Here is a 19,056-nt window from a genome sequence, read left to right on the forward strand (position 1 = left end):
GGTAGATAATAATCATATATTAGAGTTTCAGTTTTCATGTTTTGTTCCCCTACCTCATAAATCAGTTTTAAATGTTCAGATGTAATTCAAACTTAAAATAAAATTATTCTTACCCGAGGCTTTAAATCCTTCTTTCACAGCTTCCAAGAACTGAAATTAAGTTGGAGGTTCTATTCTCATGCACACACTGTGGTGGTCTGAATTTTTCTTTGTGGAAAAAGCTCCTGTTAAGTTTCTTTTATTGATAAATAAGAAAGATGGTGTCAGTTCAGACTAGGGGTCTACGTAACTCTGCATTTTGTTGTCTGTGCCTGATATAACAGCTATAATAAATCCCACTAAAGTGGTGGGGACTTTGCAGGGCACTGTTCTGCACAATTTGTAAAACTAGCCAATGTATGCTGTCTCTAATACTGATGTTTTTTCTGACCAGTTGCCCTCTGTTTTTTCACTGAACCTCTTGGACCATTCACCAGTTTGATAGGCATTTCTGTTTTTTTTTTTTTAAATACTGGTAACACAGTAATTTAAAAATGTTTCAGCTGCCGAGAATGGTGGATCTTTGCTTTGAATGCCAATCTTTCGGAGATCAGGGAGCAGAGACAACGTTCTACCTGGGAGTTTGCATTACATCGAGCCCAAGATGCAGTGTCTTACACTGACATGTATTATAGCAAGTTGAAGGGGGAGCCACTGTCTACTGCAGAGCAGGTATTTAGATTTGAGTTTTCTACAGTGTCGATTAATCATCTTATATTTGATTTGTTTCATCTTCTCAAATTTAAAATCTGTTCCAGTTTAGAAACATCTTTAGTTTTACTGCAGGCTGTTTTCACTGAACAGACTGTCTTTTGACCACAACTGAGTTTTTAATGCTTGAAACCTGGGGTTGTGGGAGGTGTGTGTGCGGCAGGATCTCCTTGTGTTTTGCTATGCAAAAAGCTGTCTTTTTTTTTTTTTTTTTTTTTTTTTTTTGAGCTGTAACTGGTTTTCACCAAAAATAGCATTAACTCTCATAGAATGCTCATGTCAGTCTGTGACATCTTTCTTAACTCGTGTTCTCTATAGACTCAGAAAGTATTTAAATATCAGAAGTGTGTCAGGTCACCCATATGGGTGGGTAGATAAGCGAGAAAAATTATGGCTAGTTGACAGTGTGTTTGGGGGTACTTTGTTGTTTTTTTGGTTTTGTTTTTCCACAGTTGATTTTAGGATTAATTTAGAAGGAATAATGAATCTGTGTCCTACTTCAGAAAGAAAAAATCCTGTGAACTATAATTAGCTGCTTTTTATCTTTAGGTGTTTTGGGACTTTTTGATAAATCAGTTCAGAGCACCATGTACCTCACCTGTATTAATTACAGGTGTGATTCTATTGATACTTTAAGTTGTATGTAATCCTCACTTGTGTCATATAGGCATGAACTGTAAGAGTAGGTCAATGTACTGGAAATTTTATAGTACCTGGTAAAGCAGGAGACTTACTGTCATATAGCTTGTGTTGTATTCAGCAGAGCTGTGAAATGTGACAAGGGCAATGCCAGTGAACTAGAAAAATGTCTCTTGCTTTCTTGTTCCATGATACATTTTTTAGACTTGGGTGAATCATAGGCTTCCACAAATAACGTCTTAATGAGTACAAAGACGACGACATGTCTAAGTAACTGAATACGAATACTACATTGTCCTAATTTATGCAGTTCATTTCCTCTACCTTCTTTGCTCCAGACAGAAGCTTTTTTTGCTCCTGGCTAAGCTAGGCATTCTGTTAAATCAGGTTATTTTCCATGGCTTAAATTTTGTGCTGCAAACTTTACTGCTGATGCATGATAGGAGGATATAGTTAAGCAAGGAATTTTTACCATTAAAAGTATTAAAATAATGTATTTTACATTGCATATAAACTTTGTTTGTAATACAGGGTAATGTCAGCATTATGGTTGCCTACGTGACTTCTGGTTATTTTCATGTGCTTAGGCACTTGGATACTATCATTAATGCCGTGTTAGTTTTCTCTATGAATCTCTAACTTAGTGCAAAGATGTTTGACATGTTTGTGAACAAGATGCTATATTCTTCTAGTGCAGTTACTTAACCTTTTTTGTCTTTTCAGGCAGAAATGCATCGTATTGAGGATGAGCAAACTTACGAAGAGTTGAAGATACTGTATGAGATAGTTCATGATAAATTTCATGACTTAGCTGAGGTGAGGAACATTCTGCATACAGGGTAATATATGGAATCTTTAAGTGAATTATTCTAAGGTATTGTGTTCTGTTCTGCTGGAGACTGTTGGCACGTATTTGCTTTGATTTAGAAGTGTGGCATTAATGCTAAAATTGCAAAACAGTGCTCAGTTCCTGCAGTTTTTACTGTTGTGACACTTGCACAGTGAAATCTTTTGCATAGTCATATGATGATCTTCCTCAATAGTATCCTTGCCAGAATTCCTAGGGCAAGTACTCTTCATCTTAAAAGCAGAGAGTGGAAATAAGGACCTATAATGAGTATCTTCCCAGAATAAATATATGGCAGAAGTGAGCCTCGTGTAAATGGCTTTCTGAGCACAGTTCATAAAATATGAACTAATCTCTGTAACGGTACAATGTCGTCTCTCCTTCAAATACAGTTGCTAAAATTTAGAGTTGTGTTTTAAGCTGTCAAATGACTTCTTATTTGGTTTAGTGTTTCTAGACCAGGATTTAAATAATGCCATACAGCTTCATTCATATATGAATATGCAGCAGGTAACTGATGATACGTTTGTATTTCTTTGCTGCTGCTCTCCTAATAGGCTAATTATTGGCTAGAAATATCACTGCTGGTATACTGAAGAGTGCTGAGTAAATACTAGATGGAATTGTATTCTTATTGTGATGGTTTTTGTACGCTTGTGATATTCTTAACCAGCGGTAATGTGTACATCTTCAATGTTCAAACATAGAGTGTTAAAGAGCCACTGCCCGATTCCCCTGGAGGTTCCCCTACAGCAGAATCTGCACATGCCAGTAGCACTGGAATGCTGCAGTATCTTCAGTCTTGGTTTCCTGGTTGGGGAGGTTGGTATGGATATGCTCAGCAAACATATGAAGGTGAACCTTTTGAAGGGCTGCTGCCAGACCCAAAGGAACAGTGGAATCCAGAAGACATACTAGGTACAGAAATATAGGGTTTTCTGTTTCTTTTTGAGGCTGTTAATGCTACCAGAGTTAGATACCTGGTAAAGGTGAACAGAAACAACTCTTTGGTTCTCCACTGTTAAAAGATTACCTGTGTCCGCTGATGTACCTAGGCAGCAGAGCCTGTGTAAAGCTTAATAACCTGTTAAAAAATCTCAATACCTGGTATACCCGCTCATTTCTAAAGCAATATATGGAATAGAGTTGCTTCCTCTATTATACATATTTATGGCAAAGAGCTTTGGGACTTTTTCTGTTCAGGTGGGTGGCGGTCATGTGGTGTGCTGTGGCTGGGTATAACATTAACAGTACTGAGTTGTTGGGGTCTTTGTAAATTTTGGGTTGCATTACCTTAGTTGAGATAGAAGAGTTCTACGGAATATTCAGTTTTGTTAAGGAAGAAGGTATCTCTGCTTTGTTTTCTGTTTCTATTTTTCTTCCCTAGAGCTGGGGAAATCTTTATTTTTAAATTCAGAGAAACTTTTTTGTTCTTCAGTAGCCTTCCAGAAACTTGACTTATTTAATGCATTGGTTTGTGGTTTTGGTTTTTTTAATTAGGTGCAGATGAATTTTTTGATCCTGCTGCAGATGCTTCTAGCATGAATACCTTTACAAAGAGAGATCATGTTTTTGCTAAGTTAAATCTACAGTTGCAGGGTGGCTCTTTCACTCTGTTGCATAAGGAGAAGAAGGTGGTGCATGCTGAGGAGACTGGTTTTATGCAGCTGGAGTTTTCAGGTATTATGTTAATTTCTGTTCTTTCCCCAAAAAGACCAGAGCTTTGTCCACCTTCAGACCTTTGATTTTTGTTTTTAATTCTTTAAATTACTGTACTGAAACAAAGTTCAAAATGAAAATACGAAAACAGCTTGCGGAAATTGATATATCACGTGAAAATAAGTTTCTCTTTTCAGATGTTGTGAGTGATTTCAACACAGAAATCTAATTTTAGGCATTGTTATGTGTGAAAGGAGGACAACCGTAGAAATACATGCTTCACAATCATTGTAATGCATTCCAAATTTCTGTGTTTAATTTTTTTATTAGAAATAAATATACATAAGCACTTCCAAAAGACTTGTTTGGACGGTACTTGTTATCTATAAAATTTAGATAAAACCTGTGCTGTGTACTAAAAGTATTTTATGTACTTGTATTCCAGGTGTAAAGATCCTAGCAGAATCCCTTCCTCGCAGAAATTCTTCACTTCTCAAAGTTCAGCTTGGTGGTCTTTTTCTGAGGGATTTGGCAACAGAAGGGACCATATTTCCTGTTCTTGTTTTCCCGAATCCTGTAAGTTAAAAAACACTCTTTAAGTAACTATGTATGATGCATAGTGTGTGTGAAAATAGTTGTGTTCCAAAACTCAACGCATGTTTTTCTTTGTTTGTGTCTTAGCCCAGAAAGAGAACACAAAAGTCTTGAAGAAAAATTTCCACTTGTTGAACTTACTTTTCCCCTGCCTTTCCAAACATCACTCGTAGAACTCTTCATTGTTTGCTCTGTATGCTTGTAACTTTAACATAACAGTTATATGTGTTGGGAAGAAGATAATTTTTTGAATTAGATTTGATTTTTGGAACAATCGGCATTGCTGCTTAATCAGCGATTGTTCTTTTTCATACAGCTTTTTGGTCCAAGTAAGGTTTTATTTCACCTGTGTACTGTTCTGCAGTTCAGACTTCAGTGTGTCTGCTACATGAGTAGATAGTGTTAGCTTCTTAGTCATACTTCCTTCTCTTGTTTGACTACATCAAGAAAAAAATGCATATAATAATCTTAGACTATACATGTAATTCACATATAAAGTGGTGATAAGACTAATACAGAAAAGACTTCTATGCTTGTATCAGGTGGCTTGGTTGATTTTATCTAAACAATCTTTTTCTTTTAAATTCTTATCAGCAAAAAGAGGTTGGCTGCGTGTCTTCCTTTGGGCTCCAGAGTTTGTCCTCAGAAATGACTAATCAGAACACTGGTAAAGATTTCATTTGATGATAACAAGCATATGAGAATTCCTACAAACGAGAAATTTCAAAACTGAGTGCCTAGAGTTTGAATTAATGCAAATGCTTTTTGCAAATAGTAATGATAAAATCATAGAAGCTTTGTTCAGACATAAGGGTGCATGCAAGTTGACTTTAAAGAAAGCGAGTAAGAAAAAAATGTATTTCAAGACAATGGGAGTTGGACTTGCTCTTTGTCTTGGTTTAAAAAAAGAAACAAATCGGTAGTTCAACATTAGGACTCCAGTTCTGAAAATGTTTTTGTATGTACAAACATGTTGAATTCTGTCAATTGTAGAAGTTGATCATATTACTTGCTTTTCTGTTACTGAAGAATTTTCAAACAGGTACTACTTTCCTAGTACTACCAATTAAAATTACTTATTAAATTCTTTGGGGTTTGTTTTTTGCTTTTGTCCATTTGCTTGTTTTGTGGTTTTTTTTACAATTGCTTTTTGTAACTTATTTTTCATTCAGTTGCAGATCCTGATGCCCCAGTGTTTGAGATGCTTTACGAAAGAAATCCAATCCACAGCAATTTTGAGAGGCGCCTGGAAGTCAGTACCAGACCTCTAAATATTATTTACAATCCACAAGCCATTAAGAAAGTAGCTGACTTCTTCTACAAGGGAAGGGTTCATACCTCAGGTTAACCTTTAATGTGTTTTTTTTGGTGGGGTTGGGGGTTTTTTTGGTGGTATTACATCTTTTCTTACCTTTGATTTTTATTTTCATTCTTAGAAATATGAAGCACTAATCAAAGAACCTCTGTTCTAAATTCAAATTAAGCAATACTCTGAGTCTCTTCTGGATTTTTTTTTTGTTTGTTTCTTTGTTTAATTGAATCAGGGATTTCATTTGGGCAGACTCCTGAAAATTCTACTTTAAAATTGCAAATTGCTGCTATACCACATGGTGGATGTTCATGCTGCCTACATTAAAATGCATAAATAAGAATGCCTGTTTCTGTAATCTGTCCTGGAAACTGATGGATAACAACAGGTTTTTTGAGAGAACAGTTAAAAGCAGAATATTTTCTAGAGTAACAATAGAGGAGAAATTGTGTTCTAATTCCTGCAGTATCTCTTCTGTTGGTTAAATTAAGTCAGACCTTTGTTACAGCTGCTTGAAGTACCTTGTTTTTTATATGCTGAACATGCTGGTTCCCTAAGCTTCTAAGGACAGCAAGATTTAGGTATCTAGTACCTGAGCCTGTAGCATTATAAAGTGACTACCTTTGCAGTTTTAGTTATTAAAAGTTCAGTATCTGAGGAGATGAGAGGTGAAAATAAGGAACATCAAAATGTTCTTAAAGTACCAATTCTTTTTCTGTTAATTTTGGCAAATACCAAAAGGTTTAAACTACCTAGCATAAAGGTATGGATGATACTTACCTTTTCTCACAAGGTGAGAATACTCCATATATGTTAGAGGTAAAGTTTAATACAAACCAAACAAACAAAAAAGGACTGTCTACACATTCCGCAAACTTCTTAACATTTATTCAGAATTTCTTTTGTTGCCATACTTACCACCTTTTCTGTCTCCCTCAAATTTAGTAACTCAGGTTGAAGGTCTGTCAAATAAAGGTCAGAAAAAGGTTTGGGAAGTGTTTTTTTTGGTGGGATTATTTGTTTTGTGCTTAGATGCTTCCTTTTTTCTGTGAAGCAGCCTGGTGTGTAGGTACAGCCAATGGCTTTCAATTGCTGTGTTTTACAGCCAAAATTTAAAATCGATCTTCTCTTTTTTTTTTTTTATTTTTCTGATTCAGTAATAGGTAAACAAAATTATACCTAGTCAGTTTTGTATCTCTTGTGCAGGTTTTGGATATCAATCTGAGTTAGAGGCAAGAGTGGCTGAAGCTGCCAGAAGACAATACAACAAGCTGAAAATGCAGACAAAAGCTGAAATCAGGCAAACTATTGATCGTTTACTAGTGGGAGACTTCATTGTAAGTTTTTTTCCCCAAAAATGTTTATGTAGGCTTTTTTTCCATGTGTTTTAGGACTTGAAGCTCTAAAGAGTGGGGGGGTTTTGTTGTTCGTTTGTGTGGTGTTCTTTTTAAGAAAGTGGGGAGTTTTACATGTGGTATTGTAGTATTTCTTTTGCTGTCAAACAATCCATTTTTGTGGTGCAGACCTGCTGTGATTAATGGCAGAATAGTATTCTGTTCTTGACTCTGTTCTGAGATGAGCTCATGACAACTTGTTGGCTCCAGTGTGCACTGGAGCACAGTTACATCAAACTTAATAAATTTGTGTGTAACTTATTTAAATATTTTCTAAATTAAAAAGTAGTTCCACGTTTATTTGTTTTCTGCTCATTCTTCAGCTTTCAAGTAATATTAGTATATGTATTAGTATCATTAACCCCTAGCTTTGGAGTTAGCTATATTGATGCAAGATAGTTTTATACTGTTGTCAGTGAAATGAAAAAATACTTGTTCTGAAAAGCTTGATGTTTGATAAAACAGTCTAGTGCATGTTGTATTTATGGATAGCCTTGAAAAGGATTTATCTGATCCAGTATCATGTAAAAGGTAGATGCCTTCTCAGGTATGCAGGTAGATTCACTCTCCTCAGCTTGGAGATGGGGAGTCCCTCTGGAGAGGGACTCATTGCATCTCTGTTAGCATGGGATGTTTCATCTACTGAAAGTGTCTCTTCATTGACTGTAATGGGAGTCTGTGGTTTAACAAACTACCAAACTGTAGTATGGCTGCAGTTTGTGAAAGTTAGCTCTTCAGTTGATAGAAGTGGCTAACTAGATTGATTTGTTTGACATGGCTTTTTTTGTAGGTGAGGGGAAATTATTTCTTATGGGCTATTATATCTTCTTTCTTAACTTCCAGGAAAACAGCAAAAGCTGGACCGTGTGCCTTGATATTTCTGCCCCTCAGGTGATCTTTCCTGATGATTTTAAATTTGTGGATCCAGTGTTAGTTGTTGTAGATCTGGGAAGAATATTACTTACTAATTCTCAAGGTATGACCTAGAATTATTGCAGCTTTCCTTTTCCTTCCACTTTCTCCCAGAAACTCTTTTGTCTGTGTAGAAAGTAGAGATGTCTTAAGATTATTTCCCCTATATATGCATAGAGTTTCACATAATAATTCTGCTATTATCAATAAATTTTTAATTAAGATTGATATACAGTTTTAAAAATAATTGGGGGGGTGCAGGGTTTTTTTTTGGTTTGTTGGGGATTATCTTTTTAAATTAAAGTCTCCCCTGTGGAATCTTGCACCTCTTGAAGGCTGTGAACAGGTGTGAAGCTAGTGTGTCAGGCACTTTACCATGGATATGATTTTGGCTTAGAGTAGTATAAGATTTAGCTGTGAAACATTTTTTGGGGACAGTGCTCCCAGTGAAAGTATGCTTTGAAGAAGCCCTCCAATTTTGGAGTCACATGGATCTCTGTTCTTAGCATATGTGTCTATAGCTAGCCAAATAAAAGTGAAAGGAAAATTGGTATTTGTTTGTATCACAAGATCATTGGTTCTTAAACAAATCATTGCTTCTTTCCTGTTCCACTAGGAAATCAATGCAGGATAATTAAAATTAAAGTACAGTGGAACTTGTAAATAAAATTAGACCTACTTAAAATCTAGCTGAACTGTATGGCGTGTGAGGATATGTTAAAAAAAATTGGAACAGATATCTATGTGGTATTCATTTCCTTTTTTAAGAAGTACAGCTGTAGGATGAGCTTTTTGTGGTGTATTGGAAAGTTGAGGTGTCAAGCCCAAAATTGTCTACAGCGCAATGTTTGTACTCTGGATGTCTTTGAATCATTTAATCTTTTCTAGCACCAACCAATCTGTGCAAGGTTTTACTAGCTTCCTTTTTAGTAAATTCTGCCTTACGGCAAACTAGAAAAAGAACACAAATTGTTTATGCAAGATTGATTTGTATTTTCCTGTGAAATTGAGGCATTGGTCTGTTTAGAGTAGCTTGAGCTTAAAAAAAAAATGGTAAAAAAGTACAGGAAAGTTTTGGGGGGTGTTTCAGCTTTGTAGAGTAGAAAAAATCCTTTTCTTATGATAATAAAATGAAAGTTAATATTAGGCAATAAAGTTAATTGGACAAAAACTTCTGATCATAAATATATTGTAGTTAAGTAGCTCTTATCTTTCAGTTGGTTTTGAGGATCAAAAGAATTGCATAGGCGGAGTAACGGATTTTTTTTTTTTTAATTTTTATTTTTTAAAGTAAATCTTGTAGTAATAGTAAGTGGGTTAAAAAAATTGAAACAATAGTGTCTTTTAATAGATTCTACAATAAATTGTGACTGACATCTGCATGCATGTAAAAGAAGTGTAGTAGATTTCCTGTTGAGGAAAAAAAAAGTGACAGTGGAAGGAGGCAAGGACAGTTACCAGATATACTTTGTGTTTAAAAAAAAAAATACAACTTCAGACAGGATGATCAGGTAATTGATGGGAAACATCCAAGGAGGGAGGAGAATACTTTTTATCTATTTGTTTCTTTACTATTATTTTTTTAATCCACAGAAGAATCTAAAAGGAGTGCAGATACTTTTTCTTCAGAAGTCAATGAATTGAGTGATGAGGAATATAAAACACCTCTTGCAACTCCTCCCAATACTCCACCACCAGAATCTAACACTAATAGTGGCATCAAAATGTCTGAATTTACTGGAGTAGAAATAAGTGAAGAGCAGCTACAAGCACACTTAATGAGTAAAAAAATGTATGAGAGATACACACTTTCATTTATGGACCTTCAGATCATGGTGGGCCGAGTGAAAGACAACTGGAAACACGTTCAGGATAGTGATGTGGGTCCAACTCATGTGGTAGAAAAATTCAATGTTCACCTGCAGTTGGAGCGCAGATTGATATATACGTCTGACCCAAAATACCCAGGAGCTGTCTTGTCTGGCACTCTGCCAGACTTGAAAATTCATATCAATGAAGACAAAATATCAGCTCTGAAGAACTGTTGTACGCAGCTGAGTACATCTGAAACTAAGTCTTCTGATGCCCTACATTTAGGGAAAGACAAGATTTTTGCAGAGGTAGACCAACTTGGCAGTTTGCATGATTCTGTAATGAATCTAACACAGAGTGTTGTAATGCTAGAGCAACATACCAGGGAAGTTCTTGTTGAATCTCAGCTGCTTTTGGCTGAATTCAAAGTAAACTGTATGCAGTTGGGTGTTGAAAGTAATGGACGATATATCTCTGTACTCAAGGTTTTTGGCACCAATGCCCATTTTGTGAAAAGGCCGTATGATGTAGAAGTGTCCCTGACTGTTCATGGCCTGCTACTGGTTGATACTATGCAAACATATGGAACAGATTTTGATCTTTTGATGGCTTCTCATAAGAATCTGAGTTTTGATGTGCCAACAGGAAGTCTTCGAGACAGCAGGGCTCAGTCCCCAGTTTATGGACCATACAATGCACGTCCCATTGATGTAGCTAGTTTGGCAGAGAGATGCACTACAGTGTCAAATAATTCATCTGGTAACAATGGAAAAGATCAAGAGTCCTTGATAAAATTAGAGTATCAGTTTGTGAGTGCGGAATGCCCATCAATGAATTTGGATAGCAGTCTGCAGGTGATCTCTGTACAGGTGAACAACCTGGATATCATCCTTAATCCAGAGACTATTGTTGAACTGATTGGTTTTCTCCAGAAATCTTTCCCAAAGGAGAAAGAAGATTCTAGTCCCCAGCCTTTAATAACTGACTTGGAAAGAGATTGGAGGGAAGAAGAAACCTTTCAGTCTACTTATGTACAGAATACAGAGGTAGCAGTTGATATTCACTGGTTAAATATACTCCTCCTCAGGACAGTTGGCATGACAAATGGAGAAAAATACGGCAGAAAAATTGCAACAGCCAGTATTGGTGGCACCAAAGTCAATGTCTCCATGTGTAGTAAATTTGATGTAAATGGCTCTCTTGGATACCTTCACCTTATGGACCTAACACAAGATAGTGTTAAGAACCAGTATGTTGTCAGCATAGGGAATACAGTAAGGTATGAAAATCTCATTGGTGATGTAGATTACTTTGAATCTTTATTCTTTAGGCTTGATGATGGAAATAGCCTTCCAGATGCTTTAAGTTTCACTTTCACAGAAAAGTCAAAAGAGGAATGTTCTCTCAACCTCAAAATGGCCTCCTTACACTACAACCACTCAGCTAAATTTTTGAAAGAACTGACTTTGTCAATGGATGAATTGGAAGAGAATTTCCGCAGCATGCTGAAAAGTGCAGCTTCAAAAGTTACTACAGTTTTGGCAACTAAAACTGCTGAATACAGTGAAATGGTATCTTTGTTTGATCCGACACCACGATCAAGAGATGTTGCCAACTTAGAAGATAATGAAGGCTATGCATTTGGATCACAACCTCTCAAAACGGATACTATTAAGCTTATATTAAATGTAAACATTGAATCACCGATTGTCGCAATACCTCGAAAGCCTGGTAGCTCTGAACTGCTTGTAGGTCATCTAGGACAAATATCTATTCAGAATTTCGTACCAGGAGAAGGTGAATCTACAAGTGATAGACTGCAAGTTGAAATTAAAGATATTAAAATGTATTCTTTAAATAGCAGTCAATTTATGAGCAAGAAGGAGCCTGCGAGTGAAATTCATCATGGGCTGCATTCTTCTTCAGGTCCTGCCAGTATTAATAGCCAGGAAGAATCCCATTTTACTCGTCATGACTTCTTTGAATCGTTACATAAAGGCCATGGTATGTTAATCAGGGAACTCTTAATTATTTTAATATGAGAAACAGATGGTACTAAAAACGTGTATTGACCTGAGTCTGATTGTATACTGTCTCACCCGTCCTCCTGAAATACTGCTCAATTTTAATTACGATGGACAAGTTATTTATATCCATTTTTAGTCTCCTAAGCAAAAACTGAATAGTGCCTTTCATGCAGAAATTTAACAAAACATAGCCCTATATACTTACTTTAGCAGGGCTAAGAGATTCTGGGCAAGTTAAGTAGCTACTATGTTATCTCTGCTGTACAGTCTTTATAGGATAATGAGTTCACTTATTATAATGTTGTTTTAATTTCACTTTCTTAACAGCTTTCCACATTCTGAATAACACCACCATCCAGTTTAAATTGGAAAAGATACCACTAGAGAGGGATTTGGATTTAACTTTTCCTCTGAGTAATGAAGACTTTGGAATATCAAGCATTATGAAGATTGAAGGGAAATTTGTGAACCCTCTTCAGGTATAGTAATGTAGTATTTCCACTACCAGTCTAGAAGTATTTCCCTGCATAGAATATAAGTATTTTTCAGGCAAATGTCTTCAGGTTTAACGTGTTGATAGTTTAGAAATTGGATCCTTATGCATGCGGTTAGAAGAGACAGTCTTAAGTCATAATAACAATGACCAAAATTTAACCTTGTTTTGGGGCATTTTAGACATCTTTATGAATTAGTTTAACTTTTACTTACCCTGAACACCTGTCACAGAAGGAAAAATAAAGGTGCCACTGTCCAAATATGTTTATTTGCAGTTCTAGTAGAAACTAAGAATTAAAATGCCATTATCTTGAAAAAAATCTCTGTAGTGGCAGAGATTTTAAGTAGAGCAAACTGAAACTTCTAAAGCTAAGGAGACAAGCAGTGATGGCCAAGTAGAAAGTTTTTTCCATATATTACTGTATAATCTCAGCATGGTAAATTAAGGCTAGTTTGTATGGTGAATTATTTTTAACTAACTCTGTGGATGCTTTTTGCCTAGGAATACAAGGTATCCTGTTCTAGGATCCTATCCTATATGTTTCCAGATTGTGTCAACTTACAGAGCTAATACAGAAGAATTGTTTTGCTTCAGCTTTGCATTGTACCTTGTTCTGGATTATTTTTTTTATTTGTGGGCAAACTTAAAATTTGTCTGGTTTGAAATTCCACGCTTTCCACTTGTGAGATATAGAATGTATGTACTGATCTTATTAACATAGAGAGCTCTAACGTGATGATTGTTTTGTGTTTTTTTTTTTACATTGTAGGTGGTGTTAGCAAAACATGTGTATGAACAAGTCCTTCAGACTCTGGATAATTTGATTTACAGTGAAGACTTGAACAAATTTCCAACCACTTCTGTATCTTCAACTTGCCATAGTTCTCCTTCAGCATCACTTCATAGTACAGGCACAGAATTCTCAAGTGAACGGAAGGAAAATGGCTTATTCAGCCATTCTAGTTTTAATTCTGTTCCAAACAAGTCATTAGCTATGAGGGAAACAAAATCTTTTACTCAGATACAAGCAAACTTTCATATCTCAGAGCTCCAAGTTCAGTTAAGTGGTGATCTTACACTTGGTGCACAAGGCCTTGTCAGCCTTAAGTTTCAGGATTTTGATGTTGAGTTTGCTAAAGATCATCCTCAGACTTTGTCTATTCAGATTGCCTTGCGTTCTCTGCTGATGGAAGATCTTCTGGAAAAAAACCCAGACTCTATGTATAAGAATCTCATGGTGTCCCGTGGAGCACCCAAGCCATCCAGTTTAGCACATAAGGAATATCTTTCACAGTCTTGTCCCTCGGTATCCAATGTAGAATATCCAGATATGCCACGTTCCCTGCCTTCCCATATGGAAGAAGCACCTAATGTCTTTCAGCTATACCAAAGACCAGTTTGTGCCTCCCGTAAGAAGCAAAAAGAAGATGCTGATTCTGAGTATCCTCTGACTCCACCTCCTTCTCCAACAGCAGACAGATCCAAGTTGCCCTGTGGAAAAAGTAACTTTGATGATTCATTAGTTCATATCAATATATTTCTAGTGGATAGGAAACATCCTGAATTTTCTTCTCACTATAACAAAATTAACCGTAGTGTAGATGTTGATTTTAATTGTCTAGATGTCTTAATAACTTTGCAAACTTGGGTAGTGATACTGGATTTCTTTGGGATTGGATCCACTGCTGATAACCATGCTATGAAGCTGCAACCTGAAGATACTCAGCAGACAATCAAATCAGAAATAAATACCTTGTCAGCTTCTCAAGCCCAAGAGCCTGTAAACACTAAGCTGGATCTGAAGGTATACTTGAGATGCAAAATAGTAATTGGATTGTCTGTCATAAAACGTCTGGTTTATAGAAACTTAAGGTGACATTTAAATCAAATGTTTTATATTCTAGTGAAGAATGCGCATAAATTCAGAAACAGTAGATTTAAAGCATGCGTAGATGTAGTTTAAAAAAAAAAGTGCAGAAGTCACAGAAAAGCAAAACATGTGCAAAATTATTGGCTCCCTTGCTCTGTGACCCTGCTTAGAGGCATGTATATCATTTGAAGGGACGCTGAAGTAGAATGCTCCGTGTTCATCCAATGGAGCTTGCACGGGTAGAGTTTGACAACCACGCCCCTGACCCCATCCAGTCTACTCTATGCCTGAGAGTCTAAGGAAAGTGTAAGTCTTCTGGGCAGTGACTGTTAGTTCCCTGGGATAATGCAGGGCACAGACTAAATGTCAGTGATCTCTTAAATGATAAGGTTGCTTCAATATTAAAGACTCGACATACTGAAATTGGCACTGTGCTGTTCTAGGTACTATGGAGTTTATTAAAAAAAAAAGTATATACTTTTATAAATATATATATACATATATGTCTATACATATATATGTATAAACATACATTTTTAAAAAAAAAATTACGTGCGTGTGTGTGTATGTATATATATATATATATATAGTCTTTGCTCAGAGGCCCTGCAGTCTAACGTAAAAATTACAAGTGCTGGAAGAGACAAGGACAAAGATAACAGTGCTAGGATTTGTTGATGACTTGATCATTCTAAGTTGTTTGGGAGACCCATTAATATTTTCCAAACAAGAAAGTAAAAAGTTTGGTTCCCTCCAATGTCTCCCAACCAGATAATTCTTGTTTGCTATTTATGTGTTACAGTGCAGTTGTCTTGAAAAAAACTAACAAGATGTTCCAGCTGTGAAGTCGTGGTGTTTAATACCAGCCTGTACCTTTTTTGTTTGACCAGGTCCATTCTTTATCATTAGTACTGAATAAGACAACTAGTGAGCTTGCTAAAGCCAGTGTGTCAAAACTTGCAGCTCACTTGGAAGTGATCGGTGAGTAGATTGGAGGGCTAAGGTTGTATGCCATTTAAAATAAAAGGAGGCGTGCACAGGAGTTGTGATTGGAAATGCTTTTAGTTTGGTGCTCATTGGTTTTTTTTGTGTGTTTCCTGGGCACGATACACATTCTTTTCCTACTGTTTCTTCCTCTGCTTTTTCAGGCTTGATTTTAAATACTTGCACCCCTCCCAGCTGTCAAACCATTGATCATTTTAGCTGAGATTGGCTAGGATTTTAATACTTCACTTTCACAGAGCAGAACAACAGTGTATATTACTGTTTTAGAGAAAAAAAGAGTTACATCTAAGTTTTCATAAATCAAACTGGTGTGAACACATTATGTATGTATGTAAAGCATAGAGTTATGTTTGGGTTAATACAGTCTTTGTAGCAGAAAGACATGATTTTCTTTGAATATGAGGTTTAATGTTGAAGTGAATGTGATTTATTTAATTACTTGTAATGAGTTTATCCCACTAATAGAAACTTCTGGGTTTTAGTAACTTACCTGTGTTTGAGGATCCTAATTGTCTGGTTTTTGTTTTGCAGAGGGAGATTTAGCCCTGCAAGGAAGTATTGGCAGTCTGTCCTTAAGTGATCTTACAGCTCATGGAGAATTTTACAGAGAACGTTTTACTACAAGTGGTGAAGAAGCACTCATTTTCCAAGTCTATAAGTATGAATTTAAACTTCTTGTTACTCCCTATTAGCACCATTAACTCCCCTCCCCCCCTAGAAAAATCAAACCCCAAAAAACCAAACCCACAGCTGTCAGGTCTGCATGATTCTGCTTTGGATGCTTGTGACTTAAATGAGACTTTGAACATTATCAGTCATAAACTTAGGATTTTTAACTTTTCTTTGTCCTGCAGTGTACATGGCTTATCACGAAAAATAGGTTTTTATTTCCCTCTGAAGCTGTTCTTGAAAGTATTTAGGTAATAGTTTGTTCCTAGATAAAATAGTAGTTGTTTTTTACAAGTTGGAATCGGTTTTCAATGGATGAAATAGATTTTCTGTTGCTCCTTAATTTTGGAATTAAGGGTTTGCTTTTGTCATAGTGTACTCTTGAAGTTCTTCTGCTTTGTGTAAAGCAATAGTTCTTAGCCTGTGATCTTTCATGGTTTTCCACCACTTCCTCCACCCACCAGAATTAAGCAGATTAGAAATTATCCAAGTAATGTTATGGAATTAATTTCAAATGTAACAGCACACTGATTCAGAGTTGAATCTATGTATTATCATGGAGTAGAGTACTTACCTTGTAAGCCACTGTTCAGATGTATAAAATCACCAGAGGTGTATCTGTTAAATGTAGCGATTAGAGGTATGTTCCAAATGTAGAATTTTCCTGTTTGCTTAATTAAAACTAAGTAGCACTTAAATATACGTAATTTAGAAACAATTAATATAAAACCAGTTTTTCATATCTATAATAGAAATAGTTTAAATTATATACTGTGAACATCAGTTAAATCCACTATACTATGATTTTGAATGCAAAAAAATGCATAGCAGTATTTGTAAAATGTAGCTAAGATAGCTAAATTTTTCTTTCAACCTTTATCACAGATATGGGAGGCCAGATCCATTGCTACAGAGGGAGTGTGATATTCGTGTCACTCTGCGAATGGCATCTGTTCAGTATGTGCATACTCAGCGTTTCCAGGCAGAGGTGGTGTCTTTCATCCAACATTTTACTCAGCTTCAGGATGTCTTGGGGCGGCAAAGAGCAGCAATTGAAGGACAAACAGTATGTCTGGGTTTTTATCTGTCTTTCCTAGCCTATTTTTGGAAGTTGAAATGCAGTATGAAATTTATATTAATGCATCAACTTAGTGAGTTGAAGTGATGGGAGGTTTTAGAGTACTGATGTTAATGGAGATGGTTCATCCTCATCTTCTAGTTAAAAGACCTTGTTTAGGACCATTCTGCTGCTATTTGAAAGTGTAGAATACCAAATTTGCACATTACTTAAAATGTTGGCACCTGGATCCTGCAGTATGCACTGATACAGGTGTTTTTCTATCTTTGTGATGCTGGACAAAAAGGGCTCAAGATTTTATCTTGCCTTTTTCTCCACAGTTCACCAGGTAGTTGTAACACCTGAATAAAGAGAACCAAGTGAGAAGTCCTTCTGTTCTACTCAGGTGTATGTCTTTGATTAATTATGATGGCTGGTAGACTGAGAAAATCAGATGCTGAACTTCTGCATGATAGGGTATATAAATAATTATGATAGTCATAGCCTATTTTGTACAAAACCTAATGTGGCAGTGATTAATATAGTTAATAGTAGTAGTCTTGTTTAAAAAGTTGCTTCTCATAATTGGAAGAAAGACAGTTAATGCATATGTTAAAAAGCTTCATTGTGCGTCAGTTAGGAAGTTTGAATCTGATTTTGAAACATCTGTTCTAAATGATATTTTTTTCCTTTTGTAAATAATTTTTCTCAAGTAATCTTTTCTTTAAGTAGTGAGCTGAGGAGTGTCTGTTATGCCTCTTAGTTCAGTGGTGACAGTATGCTTCACTCTTGATTGCTGCACCTGTTGCACAGGTGTGTGCTGTTTGCATCATAGTGCTTTTTTAACTAGCTTTTATTCTCTGCCTAAAACAAAAGTTCAAGTTGGTTTGGGGTTTTTTGGTATAAAATTTTATCACATCTTAATTTTGTAAATCAAGGAATAGTGTTCCTGAATACAGTACTAATCAATGTGAAGTAATTACCCACTTCCTGTATATATATATTTTTATTTTTTTTAATCAATTTTTGCTCTTCCCAGGTAAGAGATAAAGCACAGCGAGCTTCCCGAGTTCTCCTCGATATTGAGGCTGGCGCTCCTGTTCTTCTTATACCTGAAAGCTCAAGGTCTAATAGTCTTATTGTGGCTAATCTTGGAAAACTGAAAGTCAAGAACAGATTTCTGTTTGCGGGTATGCCGGGTACTTTTTCATTAAAGAACAAGGTAAGAACATTACTTCTTAATTTAGCAGCTTGTGGGTTTGCTAGTTCTTGTCCGTTTTATTGCTATATCAAAATGGTAAATGATTCTTAGATTTTACTTTATATATATACTTTGTACTACTAGTAGTGAAACAGTCCATGCCAGTGTGCTGGGTAATCTTAATTGGATCTGGCCTGTTGCTGATTGTATCCAGCTGCTCCCTTCTGTGCCTGCACCTGGGCTTGCTTTCTGAGACCTTCAGGGCACAGGGGAGATGGTTCCATGGAATTCACTAGAACTGGCTTTATTAGGAAGCAGGACCCAGCTGGGTACACACCTGAACATGGGAGTGTAACAGGCTTTCAGCTAAACCTGTTTGGTAGCTTCTTCAACTCTTCACCAAACAAAATTTCAACAGCGTGAGCAGAGGAAAATAGAGATTTGTATTGGCTGAGACTTGCTGGAACACACTGGAGAACAGGATTGGTTTTAGTATTTTCTTTTTCTTTTCTGCTCTTAATGAAACTGAGAGTGTGTAGTTGCTTTGAGTAGGTGAAACATAAAGAAAGGTTTCCAGTGAATGCTTGAACCTAAGGCTAGACGCAGGACAGGGAATAATAGCTGGTGTTGCTGTTGAGAGGTACAGCCACAAAATTTGGGGTAAGGAAGATCTGTCTTGGATGGCTTTCTATATCTAACCTATGCAACAAAATAGGTAGCTGTTCTGGGAACCCCCTAATGTCATTTCAAAGGGGGACAGAAATTAGGTGGACTAAATTACTGCAGCAGTTCTGTGGTGTGTCTGTTTACCTCCA

The 19,056-nt window shown here is 36.3% G+C and overlaps 1 protein-coding gene across 11 annotated transcripts in view; it reads left to right on the forward strand.

Moving 5' to 3' along the window:
• Positions 1-19,056, forward strand: part of VPS13D (vacuolar protein sorting 13 homolog D) — a 110,206-nt gene that overhangs the window by 8,029 nt on the left and 83,121 nt on the right. For 7 of the 11 annotated variants that reach the window (XR_012650357.1, XM_075027444.1, XM_075027447.1 and 4 more), the window contains 16 exons: positions 543-711; positions 2,113-2,205; positions 2,944-3,154; positions 3,737-3,916; positions 4,341-4,471; positions 5,084-5,156; positions 5,662-5,832; positions 7,005-7,135; positions 8,036-8,168; positions 9,698-11,920; positions 12,271-12,422; positions 13,209-14,243; positions 15,200-15,290; positions 15,846-15,972; positions 16,869-17,049; positions 18,080-18,262. Coding sequence is in view for 10 of the 11 variants with exons in the window: in XM_075027444.1 (XP_074883545.1) it covers positions 543-711; positions 2,113-2,205; positions 2,944-3,154; positions 3,737-3,916; positions 4,341-4,471; positions 5,084-5,156; positions 5,662-5,832; positions 7,005-7,135; positions 8,036-8,168; positions 9,698-11,920; positions 12,271-12,422; positions 13,209-14,243; positions 15,200-15,290; positions 15,846-15,972; positions 16,869-17,049; positions 18,080-18,262 (5,284 nt within the window). In the remaining variant the exon portion in view is untranslated. Of the gene's footprint in view, positions 1-523; positions 712-2,112; positions 2,206-2,943; positions 3,155-3,736; positions 3,917-4,340; positions 4,472-5,083; positions 5,157-5,661; positions 5,833-7,002; positions 7,136-8,035; positions 8,169-9,697; positions 11,921-12,270; positions 12,423-13,208; positions 14,244-15,199; positions 15,291-15,845; positions 15,973-16,868; positions 17,050-18,079; positions 18,263-19,056 lie in introns of those variants that run through there. The other 4 variants (XM_075027450.1, XM_075027451.1, XM_075027452.1 and 1 more) reach the window with 4 other exon arrangements.

Source organism: Buteo buteo, chromosome 5 (genome assembly GCF_964188355.1).
Source record: "Buteo buteo chromosome 5, bButBut1.hap1.1, whole genome shotgun sequence".
Classification (NCBI taxonomy): domain Eukaryota; kingdom Metazoa; phylum Chordata; class Aves; order Accipitriformes; family Accipitridae; genus Buteo; species Buteo buteo.